Source organism: Lethenteron reissneri, chromosome 12, assembly GCF_015708825.2.
Source record: "Lethenteron reissneri isolate LAM-NWPU_2019-01 chromosome 12, ASM1570882v1, whole genome shotgun sequence".
In the NCBI taxonomy this organism is placed as follows: Eukaryota; Metazoa; Chordata; class Hyperoartia; order Petromyzontiformes; family Petromyzontidae; genus Lethenteron; species Lethenteron reissneri.
Genome location: NC_083790.1, coordinates 2,151,577 through 2,169,475, shown reverse-complemented (window position 1 = coordinate 2,169,475; position 17,899 = coordinate 2,151,577). Strand labels below are relative to the sequence as shown.

Here is a 17,899-nt window from a genome sequence, read left to right as displayed (position 1 = left end):
TAATCGGCAGATCGCGACACGGCTGCTGCGCTGTGCCCTGCGTTAAGCGACATTATTGGTCAATGAGTTGCCGATGACACTACGAACGCGCCCAGCGATCCGTGGAGCTGACGAGCGCTGGATTTGGGCGGGCGGTACGCGAAGGAGGGGAGTGGAGCTCACCACAACGATGGCCGATGTTCCGCTGGGCCTCGACAGCGTGAATGACATGTCGCCGAACAGACGATCCATGCGTGTGATCACCTCGTCCACGTACCTGACCGCGCAAACGCGGCGCACGCACAAAGACAAAGACGCGCACGCTCGCACAGACGTACAAACTGCAACGACTGTCATTTCATCGGTAAGCAATGTCACCACGGCGCTTGCGCCAGGCTACGTGCGTTCCTATGTGGCTGTGCCAAGTGTCAAAAGTTTGCTGGTAGGAGGTAGAGGTCACACTCAGGTGTTATGGCTTCAGCGGTTGATGAGGCTGGCAGGGACGTACACGCAGATGTGCACATACACGCAGATAAACGCGGAGACACACGCTCATGCACAAAAATGAAAAATACACATAACACTTGCAGACACACGCAAATTTGCAATGCAAAGCCACAGTCACAGACACACATATACACACACGCACACACAACACATCAATAACCAGTTCCCAGTTGACCCCATCACTACCATCTCCTGCCTGCCCATAACACCGCAAACCAAAACGGGCTGAAAATCAGCTCCGTGCCCACTTCAATCAGATTTAAATTCATAACTGCACCCTTTCCTTCCCAATCATGCTGTTCGTGGTGCCTGCCAGCAAATTGGGGGCTTATGGGTGTACATGCGCGGGGGGCCATTGAAAGTGCCGGCTCCAACGATCCTCGCTCGCCGTTTCCAGGGCCCGTCAGTGCGGCCCGTGGGCCGCTGACGGGGGAACACGGAGGCCGCCCGTCTGTACGGGTAATGGGTTGACGCAGCAAATGCACGTCGCAACTTTTATTTTACGAAGGTCGCCCCTCCCCCCCCTGGGCAAATGCTTGGGCGCAAAGGTCAACAAAGCCCCGTTAATCGCCATGCCCTTTGTACCACCCCCCGCCCTCCCCCCCACCCGCTCCCCCCTTCTCCTCCCGCCCTCTCCCGCCAGTTCCCTCGTTTCCACCATCAAATGAGAGATTTCCCCCCCCCCCCCCCCCTTTGGAAAATGCGGCAAACTTCTCAGCCGGGCCGGACCTTGACCCGAGGGATAATCGAGCGTGCAGCGGAGGTGTCCTCTCCCCCGGTGCAGACTCAATCACAGGCGTCCTTAAATATTGATGAACGCCCGCAGGGGACTGCGAAGGGGTTTGGAGGGGGTGTGCGTGCGTGTGTGCGTCGTGCAAGGGATGCTGGAAGAGGAGGCGGCAGGGTGGGCCGGAGGGTGGCGGGGGAAGAGCCCCGTAAGAGATGGGAGTTGACGGGAGGCGGATAACGAGGGGAGTTGTCGAGCTGAGGATGTTTGGCGTGGGGATGCCGTGGGACGCGGTCCGGAAGGCTGGGCTCCCGCGGGGCTCCGTCTGCGTGCGCATGGCGCGGACACACGGCGCTGAACGCCTGCGACTCGCCGGCACGTGGACAACGACGGGAGACAGACGGGCAAGGAAGGAAACTTGGCGAGCCAGATTTGATATATATATAAAAAATGCTGTATTGGCTGCAAGTAAAATAAAACGTGAGTGGGCTTGGGATGATGGTCGGGTGTCGAGACTAATGACGGAGTGGCAGCCGAAGGAGGCAATGCACCCGAGAGCACGTGCACCACGGAGGCGGAGCTTCGAAATCGGATCGCGTGCGGGGAGCTTGGTGGATTATTGCATTGTGGGACCGTCACAGATGGCGACGGGCTTGGTGAGGCAATCACCCAGCAGTAGATCGATCATGGCCGACGCTGATGACAACAAAATATTTGTTTTTTGCGCGCAAAATAAAACTTTTGTGCGCGCGCCTTTCGGCGTGACCCCGGTGGCTCCTGGGGTGCGGGAATGAGAGGCTCAGCTAAACCCGTGGGGACAAGGCAATCTGGGATCTTTAAAAAAAAAAAGTGACTAAAATCCATCAAAATCCAAAGCAATTAACCCTGGGGTCCGCCCCAATGCCGCCACTCAAAGTCACGCGCGATGCCGCATCCGCACGAAAGCTGTCGTTTGTTTCAAGGCGCACGCGGCGCGTGACAATTGGTGACGCGAGGAAGACATGTTTAAAAAAAATGACGGTAGTCTTCCTCGCACCGCTCCAGAGGCGACAGATTTGTGGCCCTGCGCTTCCAACGATGGCATCACGAGCCGCTCGGAGGACCCAACAACAGACGTGGCATTTCTCACCGTTTCCTAGATCGGTCAACTTCCCAATTGATATAGCAATTGTCAATTCACTGCTAGATGAGGGGCCTCGCCACGCCGTGCGTGAGTCATGGCGGTTATTTGACCAGTGCGGGTCGGTGGTGAAGGCGGGGAAAGCATAGAAACAAACTACGGACTTTTCCGTTCTGCCCTCCGCTGCGCGAAACGTTGCGCGGTCGGTCACTTTCCAACTAAACGAACTCCCTTTCGCCCATGTAGCTGACATTCCGTATCCGTACATTGTGACGCGTCGCACGGGAGCTCTGATCGTGAAGGGAGGTGAAACAAAAGTTTCCACGACAGCGTATTGGCAGCCATTGCGGACGCGTGTAAATACCGTTCTCTACATAATACAGTTTTGTTTGGGTTAGATCGCGTAAACATATAAACTTGCCGTTAAACCTGCCACCCCACCCGACACAGACAATTAGTAAAGCTCGTCACATGAACAGAACATGCCAATTCGTTACGAGTGTAAAGAGAGTACGGAGCGATAGAGGGACAGTATGGTTCCCCGGGACCATGGTTACTAATGGACGTGCTCATGATGATTGACGATTGGACGAGCGTTGACAGGGTCACGTGAGGGGCAGCACGGGATCTAATGGCGGGAAAGTGTGACAAGAGTGGAGATCGTCCCCATCGTCTTCGAGTTGTCTTCAGACTAGAGCTATGCCATCTCAGAACAAAGACGTCGAACTTCCCAAGTGTATATAGTCACTCGTGGTCACTCGTTGAGTTGTCAGCGGACGTTGTTCATGATAAATATACAGAAAGACAAGACGGTGTCTCCGAGAGCTACTTTACGCTAGTACAGCACACTGGTGTGTTGGAGAGCCAAGCCACAACATTTACATCCCGAGTACAATATTTACAATCTGAAAAACCTTACTGATTTGGCTGTGTCGGGTGGTGGCGGGTTTAACGGCAAGTTTATATATTTACGCGATCTAACCCAAAAAGCCTGTATTATGGATGATATTGGTTGCGAAAGCCTCCTACGTCTTAAACTGACCGTTCTCTACGTTTCAGGAGAGTCAACCTGCGGGACACCCGGACTGCATCTACGCGACGTCAGGTGTCGTTTCACCGCACGGCTCGAGATTCAAAGTAAGCCGTGCATTTGGTAGGGCAGTGTCAGTTTCATTATAACACTTTGACCTCTTCTGCCGCACGCCGCACAACCGGGGATATCTCCAAAACGTCTTCGACCTCGAGCGAGCGAGCGAACGGTTTTTTGTTTTTAAATGCGTAGGCAACGCCAACGCAAGGCGCTCGCAAGCTCTCTCCCGCCCCAGTTCGCCGCGAGATATGAACGTGCACACGCGCGCGCAGTCGCTTTTCAAGTGGCCAGGGTAGAGAGCGATGCAGAGGCAGCAGAGGGAGCCGCGTCAAGGAACCAACGAACGAACAAGCGAACGGGACGGTGGCGTTGGCGCCGTTTGCCATCCAGGAGCGGCGGAGGGGCGTTGGTCAACCGTCGACAGCCGAAAACCGCGGCTTTATTAATTAATGCGGCTGGATGTGCGAATATAATTGGATTTTAATGTTTTATAAGCTCACGCCATGTTTTGACACCCCTTAAACTGGTCTTTGTTAACCGGGTGATTAAACTGCCGGGCGAGCTTTTAATGCAAGTGCAGAGAGTGCAGATCTGCATGATTGGGTTGTTTGTGTCTTGCAAGGGAAACATGTGTTGTACATTGTACGAAGGCGTTTAAAAATGTACGGTGCACTGTTACTCTGACGTGCAGCCAATTTATTAAAATGGCACGATAAATTGTACGCATGCACGGAGGAAAACTGACGAAAAAGTTTCGTGGGAGCCGCATATAATGCAATGAACAAACACGCCCAATAGCCCTCGCATTACCTGAACACGATAATTAAATTCCAGCATATAATCATAATAGAGAAGGGACCTTCAAAAGCCAAGGCTAAACAATGGGTTGGTTCAACTGCTGAGAGAATCCCCATGTGTTCAATGCTCTCCTGCTGCTCCTCGTACACGCGTAAAACAGTACATCGTGAGCACGTATTCTTTTGGCCCCAATAAAGTCTTTTAAGACGAGGAACGCTCCGAACCGCAATCGTTACGCACGCTACTGCCACCATTTACGCATTTGTCACTTTTACCGCCCGATAATAAACGAGACCCCATTAAATATCCAGAACGCAGTACATCTCCCCGGCACCGTAAAAGCCACGCCAGGCGCACAGGCGCGTTACGCTCGCCTGTACGCGTGTGCCGCATCGGCCACGACCGGTTGGGAGCGAATTGACCCCCCAAAGTTTCCTCCATGACTGGGACGCTAATTGAAGTGCTAATGCCCTCGGTGGATGTCTGAGGGCAGTGGGGGCATTGGGGGAGTCAAGGCGGTAAGATGACTGTGATGTTAGGATAACCAGATAATAAAGTAAAAAAAAACAGCGTAGGTCAACTCAGATGTGGTAACAAGTCACGAGCGTGCGCATGCGCGCGCACACACACGTGCACTCACGGCTAACTAATCCCGCCTTCTCCAAACACACCCGGTGTAAATATGCTGAGCTTAATTGGCTTTTCGGCAGAGACCCCCAGCATTGCACGGGGAAGACGGGCTCCCCCCCCCCGCTCGCGGCAAGCCGGTGCGCGGCGAGCACGGCCACCCGTGCCCCCGAGGTGCCTTAGGCCTCGTCCACATCGGTGACCGCTCTCGCAAGGCCTCGAGCGGCCAGGCCTCGTCGACTCCGAAGCCGCCGCCGCCGCCGCCGCTTCACGTCGGGCTTCGTAGCCGCGGGACGAACAACGCCCTCCCCCCCCCCTCGCCCCCCCGATTGCGGCACCGATCAATTTGCGGCACAGCTCAATTTGCGGCTCGTGAGTGGTTTGTGCGTGTGTGTAGCGGGGACTGTGCGTATTTGTATCGTCGGGAGCCTGTGTGCATGTATACGTTTCACGGTGTTTGTGTGTGTATTGCGGGACATGTGTGTGTGTGTGTCACGGGGCATGTGTGTGTGTTTAAGTATAACGGTGGTAATCGGGGTGAGCGCATTGTGCTATGAACCCGGTGAGTTTAGATGTCAGGGACGTCTAACATCAGTAGCGACCATCTGAACCAGTCTGAGGCTTCCCCAAGGTCGATTCAGCCCGAAATGAATACCTTCTGCAGGGTGTGTAAACATTAAAACTGGGGAGACAAAGATGGCCGGGCGTGGTTCTGGCGAACACCACTACCCCATCCTGCGCTGTGCCGGTATTAAATAGACGCTCTCCAAAAGAACTCGCCCCAAAAGTCCCATGCAGGCTACACGGGATGCGTTAAAACCACGTCGTTAAAACCATTTTAGAACTGCGTTAGAACCATGTTAGAACCACGTTAGAACCGCGTAGATGGTGAGGAGCAGAGTGCGGCAAAACAACGGTGTGGTTCGTGGAGGTGTGACCGCTGGGAGCGTGGCATTTGTTACGACTCTCCAAGGAGGGTTAATCACGAGAAACACGAGCGCACGGCAAACGGCGGAGCGCGTGGGAAGAGCGTTGATCTCGCTCGGCTTGTTCAGGATTAAAAACGCTAATCTGAGTATTCGTTATACTGCCAGTGTCCGTGTATAGTGTGGATAGTATAGTCATGCCACAAGACATCGATTGACAATGTTTTAACTCTGCGTCCACGCGTGACAAGCAAACTGTGTATGCAAATTGCACGATAACGTTACCTCCATGCTAAATGGGGAGAGCATATCTGTGCGAATGAACCAATCACTTTAACGGAACCCCAAAGCTATGATTAATCACGGGAGTCACAACAGCAAATGGCAGTACCGCAATGGGTACGGCCCACGGATTGATCTGGTCCAACCACTTGGATGGATGGAGTCTACTGGAACGTATTGGCGGTACAGGTGCGCGGTAAAAAAAAAAAACAGCAAATATTTCACGATGATTATTTACTTTCTCGCGATTCGCAACCCTGGTCAGAAAATCTTGCGGGGTGGTGGTGCGTCAAAATCAGCTCTTGCGACGTCGGAAGACGAACGTCAGTTAAAATTAAAATTTTAGACCGTTTTATAAGGACCGCACAGTTATGCTGCACCGGTGTACCGCCAACGCATCCATTTGTAGATTATCATCTCTCTGTCCAAAGCTTTTGAGTGTCTCACCCTCGCGCGTGTGTGTGTTGGGGGTTTTCTCTGCGCTCTCTCGTTTCCTCTCACATAAAGCCAAGCTCTCACTATTGGACTTGGCCAAATATCCCCAACACAGGATTCTCTGACAAAAGAGTCGAGACTCCGCGAGCCTTCCACGGGTAAGTAGTTAGCGTCATAAACAATAATTACATTCAGCCTGTTAATTAACCGACGTCAAATTTACGCGAAACATGCTGACGACTTCACGTGCAAACTGAGACCACGCAATAGAAGCCGCAAAACTAGGCTGCACCAACAGCGGGGAACAATACACCGACACGCGTTTGCGACGGGCATGAACACAGGCGCACGCGCGCACACGCCGGCAAAGCGTGAATAATCACACGCTGCCTGTTGTCTTTGCAACTTTACAATGTAAAAGTGTATCACCGTGGATTGCGCGCGAAGCGTCAGCTATGTTAATTGCCAACCAAACGGGGTTCTCACCTGGCAATCCTCAAAACGCCTCATTTACGAGCTACGCCCGGCCTGCCAAAAATTAATTAGCGAACGCCGCCACGTCTTTATTTATTCACCTCCCGTACGCCGGCCTCGCAAGGAACGTGACGGGCGCTTAATGCCGACGCAGCCGCCACCTGCGAAAAACGAAAATCCACGGAGCGATGGATTCACGCGCGCGCGAACAGGGCACAGCGCGCAGAGGAACAATAAAGCATGTTTAAGTAGGCACCTCCGAGTTAGCGCCTTAATTAGTTTTAAATCAATCTCCTGAACTTTAAAAACAATCAGCTCGCGGGCCTTAGCATTTCGGCGTCGGGCCGAGGCCCATTCGATCGGACAGAGCAGGAGCGGCCGACGGAGAGCATGGGCCTAAATCAAAATGCATTTTTCCTGCGAGAAGTGAAAAAATCCATTAGCGGCAAGTCAATGCAAATTTACTTTATATGTAAATAGCATTACGGCTGCCGTGTGCGCGAGCGGTGTGCGGTTTAAATCTTCATTTTGCATGAAGGGTGACAGCGGTTAAGTGAAAATAAAATTACGCGATATTAATGCAGTTGGTTGAAAGCAGAGGTGGGAGCGTGGGCTGCTACGAGAGATATGAAAGCAGTCGAGCAAATCGGATAAACTCAAGAGCTCCTCCAGCTAAATCGATTCACAAACACTGCCCAGCAGTTAATAATGTTTGAAAGTACTTAACTTGCACAAGCGGCTTTTTAGCAGCCGTGTATTATTACTGATGGAGGGCCCTATGTGCGCACGTTCAAACACCGGCCACTCTCAATCTACTGCAATATTACAAAAATGTCAACTTGTAATGCTCCGCCGCACAGTATATCGCTAACGTGTGAAAAATACAGAGACAGAGGTACAAAGGAGCCACAGACAAGGGGGATAATCAGCCAGGCGGTGAGCTGGTGCCATATTGCCCCCCGCCCCCAAGTTCTGCGGTCCTAAATTTCGATTTAAAGCTTTCGTGACTGCAGGGATTCATCTTCTTGGTTCTTTCGGTAAAGTCACGTAGAAGGGAAGTAATAAAATAATAAAAATAAAACATAATAAAACAATTCTCACGACGTTTCGGCCACAACGCAAGCAGCCGTCCTCAGGTGAAAACCAGGTCCGTCGAGGCGACAGAGTCTGAATGAAACAGCACACGAGCTTGGAGCATATATATAAGCTGGGCGCATTGACAAAGGAATTTGCATATCAAAAGGAATTTAGCATATTTAAATTATTTTATTACTTCCCTTCTACGTGACTTTACCGAAAGAACCAAGAAGATGATTCTGCGGTCCTCTATATACTAAGGTGTTATTGGCAAATTAATGAGTGTTTACATGCGGGAGGGGAACGGAACACCCGAAGAAAACGCACGAGTGCGAGGGGGCAACAGTGTATTACATGCAGACGGAAGAAGTGGAGTCCACATTTGCCGAACCACCTTCTCCTGGTGAGCCAGGGTGTGGTACCTCAAAATCAGTGGGAAGGGAATATCACAACATTTACGCGAGCCATCGACCCAAGGTGATGTGAAAAACACAAGATTCTACACATCCGCAACACATCTCATATCGCAGGCCCACACCAAATGTGTCATAATTCCATCTCCCCGTTGGTTGCCTGTTCACATGCGCTGCATCACTACCTCGGTTGGTTTTATCGAACCAGCTGTCCGACTTTAACAGCCTCCGCGTTATTCAAACTGTGCGTTATAGTGACTCAACGTTATTCTGGTTGATGTGTAACGGGTGATATCTTTAACCCGCGAATGAATGTTCTCTAATCCACTGGGTTCCTCTTGCTGTCTCTGAGTGTAATTCCAGGGGGTGCGTCTCTCTCTCCATGCTTCACGCAAGTCAGAGGCAACGTACTGAATGTTAATAAAAGAAATAAGCGGGGCTTGGGAAGGGCATATGGCTTGGAAAGGACGATGACCGGTGGTAGAGAGGCAGTCAAAGGAGAGAACATGCCCAAGAGCACGTCCACAATGGATACGGAGCAATGAAATCATTGTGTGAAGCAGCTGGATGGATTGTTGCATCACGAGACCATGAGAAATGGCTATGACTTAGGTAGGCCTTCATCCTGCAGCAGTATAGAATATGGCTGATGATGATATGGTTTGGCATCGTGCACCGATTAAAGTATTCTTCCTGGTTCAGCAGTTCTACTGCTGGATTATATTTTTTCCGCCTGAGGATGATCGCTTGTGTAGCGATTGAAACGTCGTGATATATTAATTTTTATTTTATTTTTCTACCCACGTGACTTTACCGAAAGAACCAAAGAGTATCTCGTTTCAGATTCCACCTTGGAGGGGGGGGGGGGGGTCAAGATTTGATGCAATATTTTCTTTATTTATGTTTTCTTTGCAACCGTACGTTTTACCTGTGCCGTCGCATCTGTAATACCTTTTTCATTTGTTCGGTCAGCTGCATTCTGCTCGTTTTGAAAGCTAATTTTTTGCACAAACATTTCCAAGCGAGCACCACGAGCGCAATCATAGTCAGCCATGATCGATCCACAGCTGCATGAAGGCCTCCCCGACCCGTCACCATCTCTCACGGTCCTGACGATGTTGCAATCCACTTAACACCGCCTGCTCCGGAAGCGATTTCATCACTCCATCTCCGATGCGCAAAAATCATTGAGCGCCCACTACCAACTACATTTTGCTCTCAATAGCAACATTCACTTTCTCTGCCACACACTGATGCTCCTGCTGATTTCATTACTGCATTCCAGATCGATGTCAAACATTTGTCCTGCTAGACAAACACCGCTGCACTCTCCATATTTTATTTCGATTAAATTATGTATTACAATTTAGAGCCGTTGAATGGTACAGCTGTTACTGGAATATGCAGAGGCGTTTGGCTTTACAATTTCAGCAGGGCTGATAACTATTCCACCGCTGGATGGCGGCCTCCCCAACATCTATGTCAGACCATGTCGGTGTCACTGCTGCTGCTGTTGCGAACAATGACATGTTTTGTTCATTATACGGATTTATTTTATTTCACTAAAACAGAACTTGCATCCTTCTCTCGGCCTCCACTGGGAGAGATATTTGTTGTCTCGATGGGCTGACATCATAATCGCCGGCCATGATCGACCTACGGCTGAATGAAGGCCTCCCCAGAGCTCTCCCCATCTGGCCATCGAACAAAGACGGTCACAGTCAGTACATCGTGTGCTTTCAAATGCGCTTCTACAGCCGTCTGGAATGCTCTTCCTTCCGATATGAGGAAGCCACTGGGAGATGTGCACCTTTTAAATCATTATCTAGATTGAATTAATAATCTTTGAAACTGCTTTTCGTGTTTCGTTTCTTGTCCTTCCTCTGATTAGCACAGTTCGCTATGTACACGGTGCGAAAGACATTCAATATAAATCTCTTCGGGTCGTGCGACGCGACAATCCAACCGGCCCCTGTGCCCTTGATTGCGATGTGGCTATCCCCCAAACCCTTCTTCTTACGACATCACCGAACGAAGCCCCGCGCGGCACGCGAGACCGGGCGCCGACAGTGACGTGACGAACGTAGCCTGGCACCGGCGATTGAACGCGGGGGTCGACTGGGTTTCCAATCCATGACCTTTTCCTCCCGCAGCAAGACACCCTCTGGGCGTCACTGCCACCGCGGTGAGGGCCCATCAGCCAAATGGTCGAATCATATCAAGCGTTTTATCTTCAACGCACCCCCTCACCCCACCCTGGATAATTTTGCTGTCCTTCTATCTGAATGCTTTATATGCGGCTGTTTAAACCGACCATTGAATCATCACCGTTACCAACAGGCCGTGCAACAGATTCACAACCTGCCTCGAAGATTGGATGAATTGTCACAATTCAGGATTGCGATTCGATTCAAGAATCCACTACTTTTCCATCTCATTTTAATTAATTATCATTATATTCTCCGTAATTTGTTTCATTTCAGTCACAAACTCGTTACGTACCGTCATGGAGCATTATGGGTGAATGCGTATGTTTAAGAAGGACTCTCCGTTCTAGTCGAGCAGCATTTGTTTGGGAAAGCCAACTCTTGACTGGTATTTTCAACAACAGTCCGCCTGGTTAGCACTCAGAATGTCCGCCATATGCAAGGGAAGTGCAAGGAACCCTGGGAAATCCACGCAAGCCAGCAAGGCGGTCATTTTGTTTTGCTCGCAACTTTGGCGGCAAGGCCGGGCAAGAGTTAAGAAAGGGTTACGCGTTACGGCGCCGGGCCGATGAGCCGGCGTGCCGTCCGGGCGCGGCCCCGTGCGAGCGGGCAGAGCGGATGCGACAGCTGGGGATGGCACGGGCGCCCCCACGCTAATGAACCCATCAGGACGGACAGGCCTATTTGTCAAATCACACCGCGGCGATCGATGGGGCATTGATCGTTCGCGCCGCTGAATTAACGGTGTGACGGCCTTCCTCCTGACGGCCCTCAGCGGTGCTCACCCAGCCTCCATCTCCCCCAAATCGTGCTCCTCCCACTCCTCCACCCCGCATGCCCCACCTCCTCCCCGCAGCCCCTCAAAACCAACCGGACTTGCCACGCCGTTTTCACTCGCAGCAAAAAACGTACATCACTTAATTCAATTAGGGCTCATTAACCTTTAGCGCATTAGCCGCGAGAGCTTGCGAAAGAGCGCGTACTTGCGTGGTGGTTAGCACAGATATGCGCGAGCGCGCATGTACGTGTGTTTGCACATGCGCGCAATGTAACGCGAAGGCGTTTGCGCTCGTTCGTTCGAGGTTAAGTGGCTTCGAGTAAGCGGTAATCAATGCTGCACGCCGCCTACACCGCGGAAGCAGGAGAGGGGGATACTTTTAGGCTGCGTGCGCACACGTGGGACGACCGATAACTCTGTGCGCGTGTGTGGTATGGAGTGCCCTGAACCCACCGACCCAAGTTCGATTCCTGGCCATGGCTAATGTCATCTCACGTCAGCCCCCTAATGGCAAACTAATTCCGAGTTGCAAGCCGGTGGTGCCGAGTCACCTTGTGCAACACAGGGACAGCTGCCACCGGGGCTGCCCTTTTATGGTGCGTCGGGACCTTATGTCAACTATAATAATAATTCAGGCGCTTGATAATAAAAAATATTCATGACATGCATTGGTGCTTGAAGCATTTAGGCAACGCCATACGAACGCATACAACTGCCATAAAACCTTAGCCAACATGCGGAACGAAGGATTGACTCCCTGCTCGACGGAGCAGCTACTCACTGGGTGGGCATGGTGAGGCTGGTCGGCTGCACCTTCATGCGCCGCTTGGCCGTGACGATGATCTGCGCCGAGGAGCGCTTGAGTGACTGCTGGTTGAGCAGACTGCACGCCAGGTTCGCGTGCCACTGGAGCTGTGGACACAGAGGGGCGGGGGGGGAGAACGGAGCACGCGAGAGCGGCGTTGAGACCGGCACACGCGATCGCCAACGCGCACGGGACGACACGCGCCTTCGATTAGCACGGTCGGCTATGCACTGTGTGAAGGAAAGTCAACTCGCATACATACGACCCGACAGCGAGCGGCCTGCGAGAAACAGCACGGTCAGAGTTTTAATAAATAAGAGACAACGCATTTCCAGGACTGGAGCCTAGGTTGTAAGAGCTTGGGGGAAAAAAGGAACGATGCGAGGGGATACCGAAGTGGAGCAGCCGACCAAAACCTCCTCCTTTCGTTCACAAAGAGAATGAACATTGTGAGAGACAGTCACGGCTATGGGCAAATATAAATAGAACAACGTTCTGCGTCGCCACTTTCGTGGATCCACCAATTGTCTTTGCACACCGATATTTGCAAGCGGCATTTGTTCAAGCGAGCAACGAGCAAACGCTCGACTGGTTTCAACCTTCTGGGTCCCTTCAGCAGAGTTGGGCCGAGAACGGGGATGGCTACGGGGGTGGCTGCTGCTGAGCGCCGCCTGCACCCCCCCCCCCGTCCCACCGCCCCACGTGTCCGGGACGTCGGCACGGGCGGCTATGTCAGAAGGTCGACGCGTTTTTTTACGACAGCAATTAAATCACCACGCGAGTTTGAATGGCGTGATAATTTGACCCCAGACGGTTTACACGGCGGGTTTAATAGCGCGCGGCACGGGCGCCTGACCCCCCTCTACTGACATGGAGAGGGAGCGGCTGGCGCGCGCGGAGGGGCCCCCCCGGTGCCGCCCAGCGTGCCGACGAGCTAGCGCCGCTGCTGGTGGCGTGCGGAAACGACAAATCAATGGCAGCCACTCCGAGCTGCGCGCCATTCTCGGTGCACTGCTGGATGAAGGGTTCTGCGCGTTGACGGCGTTCCGCCCGCTGCGCCGTGCGGCTTAAAATCAAACTCATCGTTGTCATGCGCCCCACCGATTTTGCCATTCGAGGAGCGCGGTTTTCATCACCGGTGTCAATTCGTCAATTAGAATCGCGTGCTCGTGATCATTTTTCTTGACAGCTCTTGTTCAATCCACTGCGGGATGAAGGAATTTCCCTGTGCTGTTTCGGTCACGGCGGATCTTCGAGAGTACTTCACCACGCTGGTCGGTGCGGTTTGACTCAGGAAATGGGGGCCCGGGTCTGGTTCAGATATCACTCCCTACTGACATTAGCGCGGACCACACATCAAAGGCGGGATTTGCTGGGTTCACATCGTAGTGCGCTATTGCACCACCACTCTACCCTGCGCTCATGATACATGCGTTGAATCGCAAGCGGAGGCATCAATTATTGAAAATGTATGTAAATTAGACGCATTTGTAATGCAACTTACGGAACAAGAAGGAACAAATGAGAAACAAACACAGGTAAGACAAGAAGCATTAATTCCTGAATTGAATCACAGCTCCGAGCCGTGCCAATTCATCAAATCGCAGTGGTGGGGTGGATAATTGCCAGCCCAGTGACCGTGTGCTACGGTCCGTGACTTACGAGTGAAGTGCAAGACTCGACAATAATTGCACACACATACACACCTCAAAGGTGTTTAACACGGCAGTGACTACGACACGACAGCCGGCACCTTTAAAATGACCGGCTCGCTTAGAAACACAACGTTTTATTGTTTTCGCTCGCGGGGGAAACACGGGGAATAAAAATATATATATATATTCCGCGTCACGGATTCGATCAGAAAAACGCAACGGTACAAAATGTTCCACCCCCCTTTTTATTTCTTTAAAAAACAAAGAGGCAGACTTGGGCTCACACAGATTCCTTTGCAAGAGGTTACCATTACTGTCGTGCCGTTTTGTGTAAATGAGGGCATCGGAGGTCGTAAGAGGCTATTACTTCGGCTGCTAAACAGCCGCACTAAATCCACATTAACCCAATGTTGGAACAAGGGAGGGAGGGGTGGGGGAGAGGAGGCGGAAAGAAATATGCTCCCCAGTGCTCAAACCTTAGCGGCTCAACAACCCCGCTCGGTGACCCCCCTGAGCGGATCTCCCACGCCTCTCTGGACGACTCACCCGACCAATCTGCTACCGCCCCCTGTGCCCACCAACGCGCCTTAATTGCTTCCTGGCCGGCGTCTGTGGCCGTGAGGTTAATGAGGCGAGCGTGTGGTTAGCGACGCGCAGGCCCACCGGCGTTTTGCAGGGAAAGCCCCGTGGCCCCGTGAACGCGCCAACGCGGGAGAGAGTCTGTGTCTCTAAAAACGATTAAACTACGCCTTTTTTTTTTTACCAGGTAAGGCCCACTGAGTTATTAGCTCTTTTTCAGAAGCGACCTGGCTATCACAAATGATAGCTCAACCAAGTGGCTTATCTCGTGGTAATTTATAACATGCAAAAGCGCACATTGATTCCAAATGTGGAGGGGAAAAAAAACGGAGGACCCGGAGAAAAATCCATGCAAGCAAGGGGAGAACACGCAAACTCCAAATATACAGTTTAACACGTAGGCTTTCGCGACCGATATCATCCATAATAGAAATGTGGCTGTCGCCTGATGAAGCTAGTTATAATTACTGGCGAAACGTCGTACTCAGATTGTAAATCTTGTGGCTTGGCTCTCCAACACACCGGTAATGCAGTACTAGTGACGAATTGGCACGTTCTGTTTACGTGACAACCCTTACTAGTTGGTTGTGTCGGGTGATGGCGGGTTTTAACGACACATTTATATATTTACGTGATCTATACCCCAAAAAAAACCTCTATTCCAAATATACAGCAGGCCTCAGGGTCGTGAGCGATCCCACGGCCGTCTGCATACCAGGCGAGGGAGGTAACATTTCGTCATCGTAGCGCCGAGCAACGCGGGAAAAGTACATCAGGCGGAAAGCGTAACGCACGAGTCGATCCCGCAATTCAAATCGACCGTGCCCTCGCGCAAGACTCGCGCCGAACTCCGTGCATTAGGATGATTTGCAATGCACGCTCAAACATATGCTAATTGTATGCTAATTAAATTCCCATTCCACGTATGTTGAATTGTGTTTGCTAGAATCATTTATATTCGGTTTATGGAAATGTTATGCTTATTAAATGCGAACGTTAAGGCTAATGGTTGCTAACGTTTAGCCTAATGGAGCAAACAAACCTTTACAAATGACGTTAAAATAAATTCAATATAATATTCACAATACATGAATAGAGAATTGTTCTATTCTATTCATGTATGTTTATATACATGATACTATTGTGGAGTCTATACATTTTGCATCTCTGCAAGATTCTATGAGCCACGAACAAAAAAAACCCAGAATCGATTCATTATTAGAATCGTGAGAATAATCTATAATGCATCGACTTCTAAAGAGAGTGCTCATGAGACACTGTACGTTGGAACCGTGGGGAGCATCGGTCGTGCATATGCCATCTGCCAACCAACCCATGGAACCTGGATGTGTCCCGTGACCTCCTGCCAGAAAGCCTTCGACACCTTCACGTGGCCTCAAAGGGCACCTAGCCTGGCACAAGCACCGTGGTGATGGCAGTCGTGATGGCAGTCGTTGTTGTTGTTGTTGATGAAACCAGAAGCCCCCTGCGTGGCCGATGGGTTGTGGAAAAACAATTATTTGTTATAAAGAGAGACAGATACATGTAGACATATTTTGTCTGGATATCGACGTCTGACAAGAAATTATTCTGTGCTGCTGCGTTGCCAGTGCTACACAAGCACAAATAACAAAACAACTCAACACATTTGCCCGATGTTACAGGCAAGGGCCCTTCTTCATGGATGCGCAATAATGAAGGGCCAATGACGGAAATGTCACCTATTGTATATTTTCTTTTAAAGCAGTCTTATTGACGAATGTGTTATATTTCATAAAGGAAGTGATTAATTAAATTCCATATTCATTATGTGCATAGATGCACAGCGCTTTATATCAATCCACTGCTGGATGAGGGCCTCCCAGTGTCGTGTTAGTCATGGGGGTTATTCAACTATACCTCATCACACTGGTCAGTGCACGTTGATGAAAGTGGGGAGAATGTGTGGCAGCATAGAAGCACAGTACAGTGCAATAGATTTTGCTGCTCTGACCTCTGCCGCCCATGACCGTGGTGGTCAACCAACCCAAGCGCCATCGATCATAGGCCGTCGCAGGCGGAAAACAGGGTCACACGAAGTTTCGAGACGACAAAGTTGCTCCGTGACTTTGCATCACTTCACCGCATTTTGGCAAGTCGGTCGCCCGGCGACGGCGAAAGAGGGACCTATATTAAGGAACGATGCCAGCCGACCCGGTGTTTGTCAAAAGCATTCATCTCCCCGCGTCCTCACGCACGCACTAAAAGCGAGTCGCGCAAATTGGCCGCGCGCCCACGTTATTTTTGAGAACATTTACAGTTCTTAATTAAACTGCCAACACTTTCCGAAGATGTGTTTTTTTCTCTCCCCCCCCCCCCCCCGTTGGAGACTTTGTACGCTTTGATTAACAGGGGCATCACAAACTAGGAAAAAAGAGTGTGCAACCAGCAACCTTGGCCCACGAGAGGCTCGAATGGTAATACACTAAGACGCTGCCCCTGATATGGTCAGATTGCCGTGTCCTCTCAGTCGTGTAACCAACCCCGACCCCGAGACAGTCAAACAGGCTGGGTACGTTGGCTGCCAAAGTGGTCAAATCTAAACGAGGAGCGATGTGTGGAGAAAAAAAATCAATTCCGGTTACCCAAATGCCTGTGAACTTTGGTTAATTATATCCAGGGCATTGGAATTACCGGGGCAGCCTCAAGAATCAAAGCGTGAGCTCCAAGCAAATCTCAACATCTTCAAGGTCCCACCTCTTACAAACCAAAACTCCAGCGATCGTTGGAAGCAGAAAAGGAATCCGTGTTTGACACACAATTTGCTCCTGGCCACATTGCAATGTGGCCTGGCACAGGCGCCGTGGTGACGTCACCGCCACTTCGTGGCGAATGGCGGCTGTGTTGTTGTTGTGGTACGGAGGAGTGTATGCCGCAGAAGAGATGTTGCTAACACTGGGGATTGTTTTATTTTGTCTGTTTTCCCTTCATTTATTGGAGTCCAAGTGGTCATTCGGAAACACTCACAGAGTGAGCAGTGCATTACTCTATAGCCCAAAGAAGGAAATATCAAACTACTTCTGAGTTCCCTTTAAGTGACCTCTTTTCTCCATAAACTACGGGGGTGTTGCACTTTCCTTCTGTTCGTCGCATGGCAGTCAAACCTATTTGATTTCTTACTTTAACTCTCACGCGGAATGCAGCAAAGTAAAAGCGCAAAAAACTGGATATTTAACATCAGGTGTGTTTCTGCTAGCGGTCATCCACGACTGGGCCGAAACCGTTCCAACTCATGGCACCTGAGAACTCGGGTGAAACGTGGGCGGCCGAAACCTGGACTAATACCCAGCATGTCAGTGGTGCCGCCTCCGAGCTCACGACTCCTGATCTGCCCGGCCAGTTCAGCATCAGAAACGGGCGAACGCAAGCCCTCGGGATTTC

At 51.0% G+C, this 17,899-nt stretch overlaps 1 protein-coding gene across 1 annotated transcript in view; it reads right to left on the bottom strand.

The window, feature by feature from the left end:
• The window catches only part of MED27 (mediator complex subunit 27), a 70,587-nt gene that overhangs the window by 11,104 nt on the left and 41,584 nt on the right, over positions 1-17,899 (bottom strand). The window contains exons 3-4 of the mRNA XM_061550406.1: positions 12,222-12,352; positions 163-256 (exon numbers count right to left, since the gene is read on the bottom strand). Of these exons, the coding sequence (XP_061406390.1) occupies positions 163-256; positions 12,222-12,352 (225 nt within the window). The remainder of the gene's footprint in view (positions 1-162; positions 257-12,221; positions 12,353-17,899) is intronic.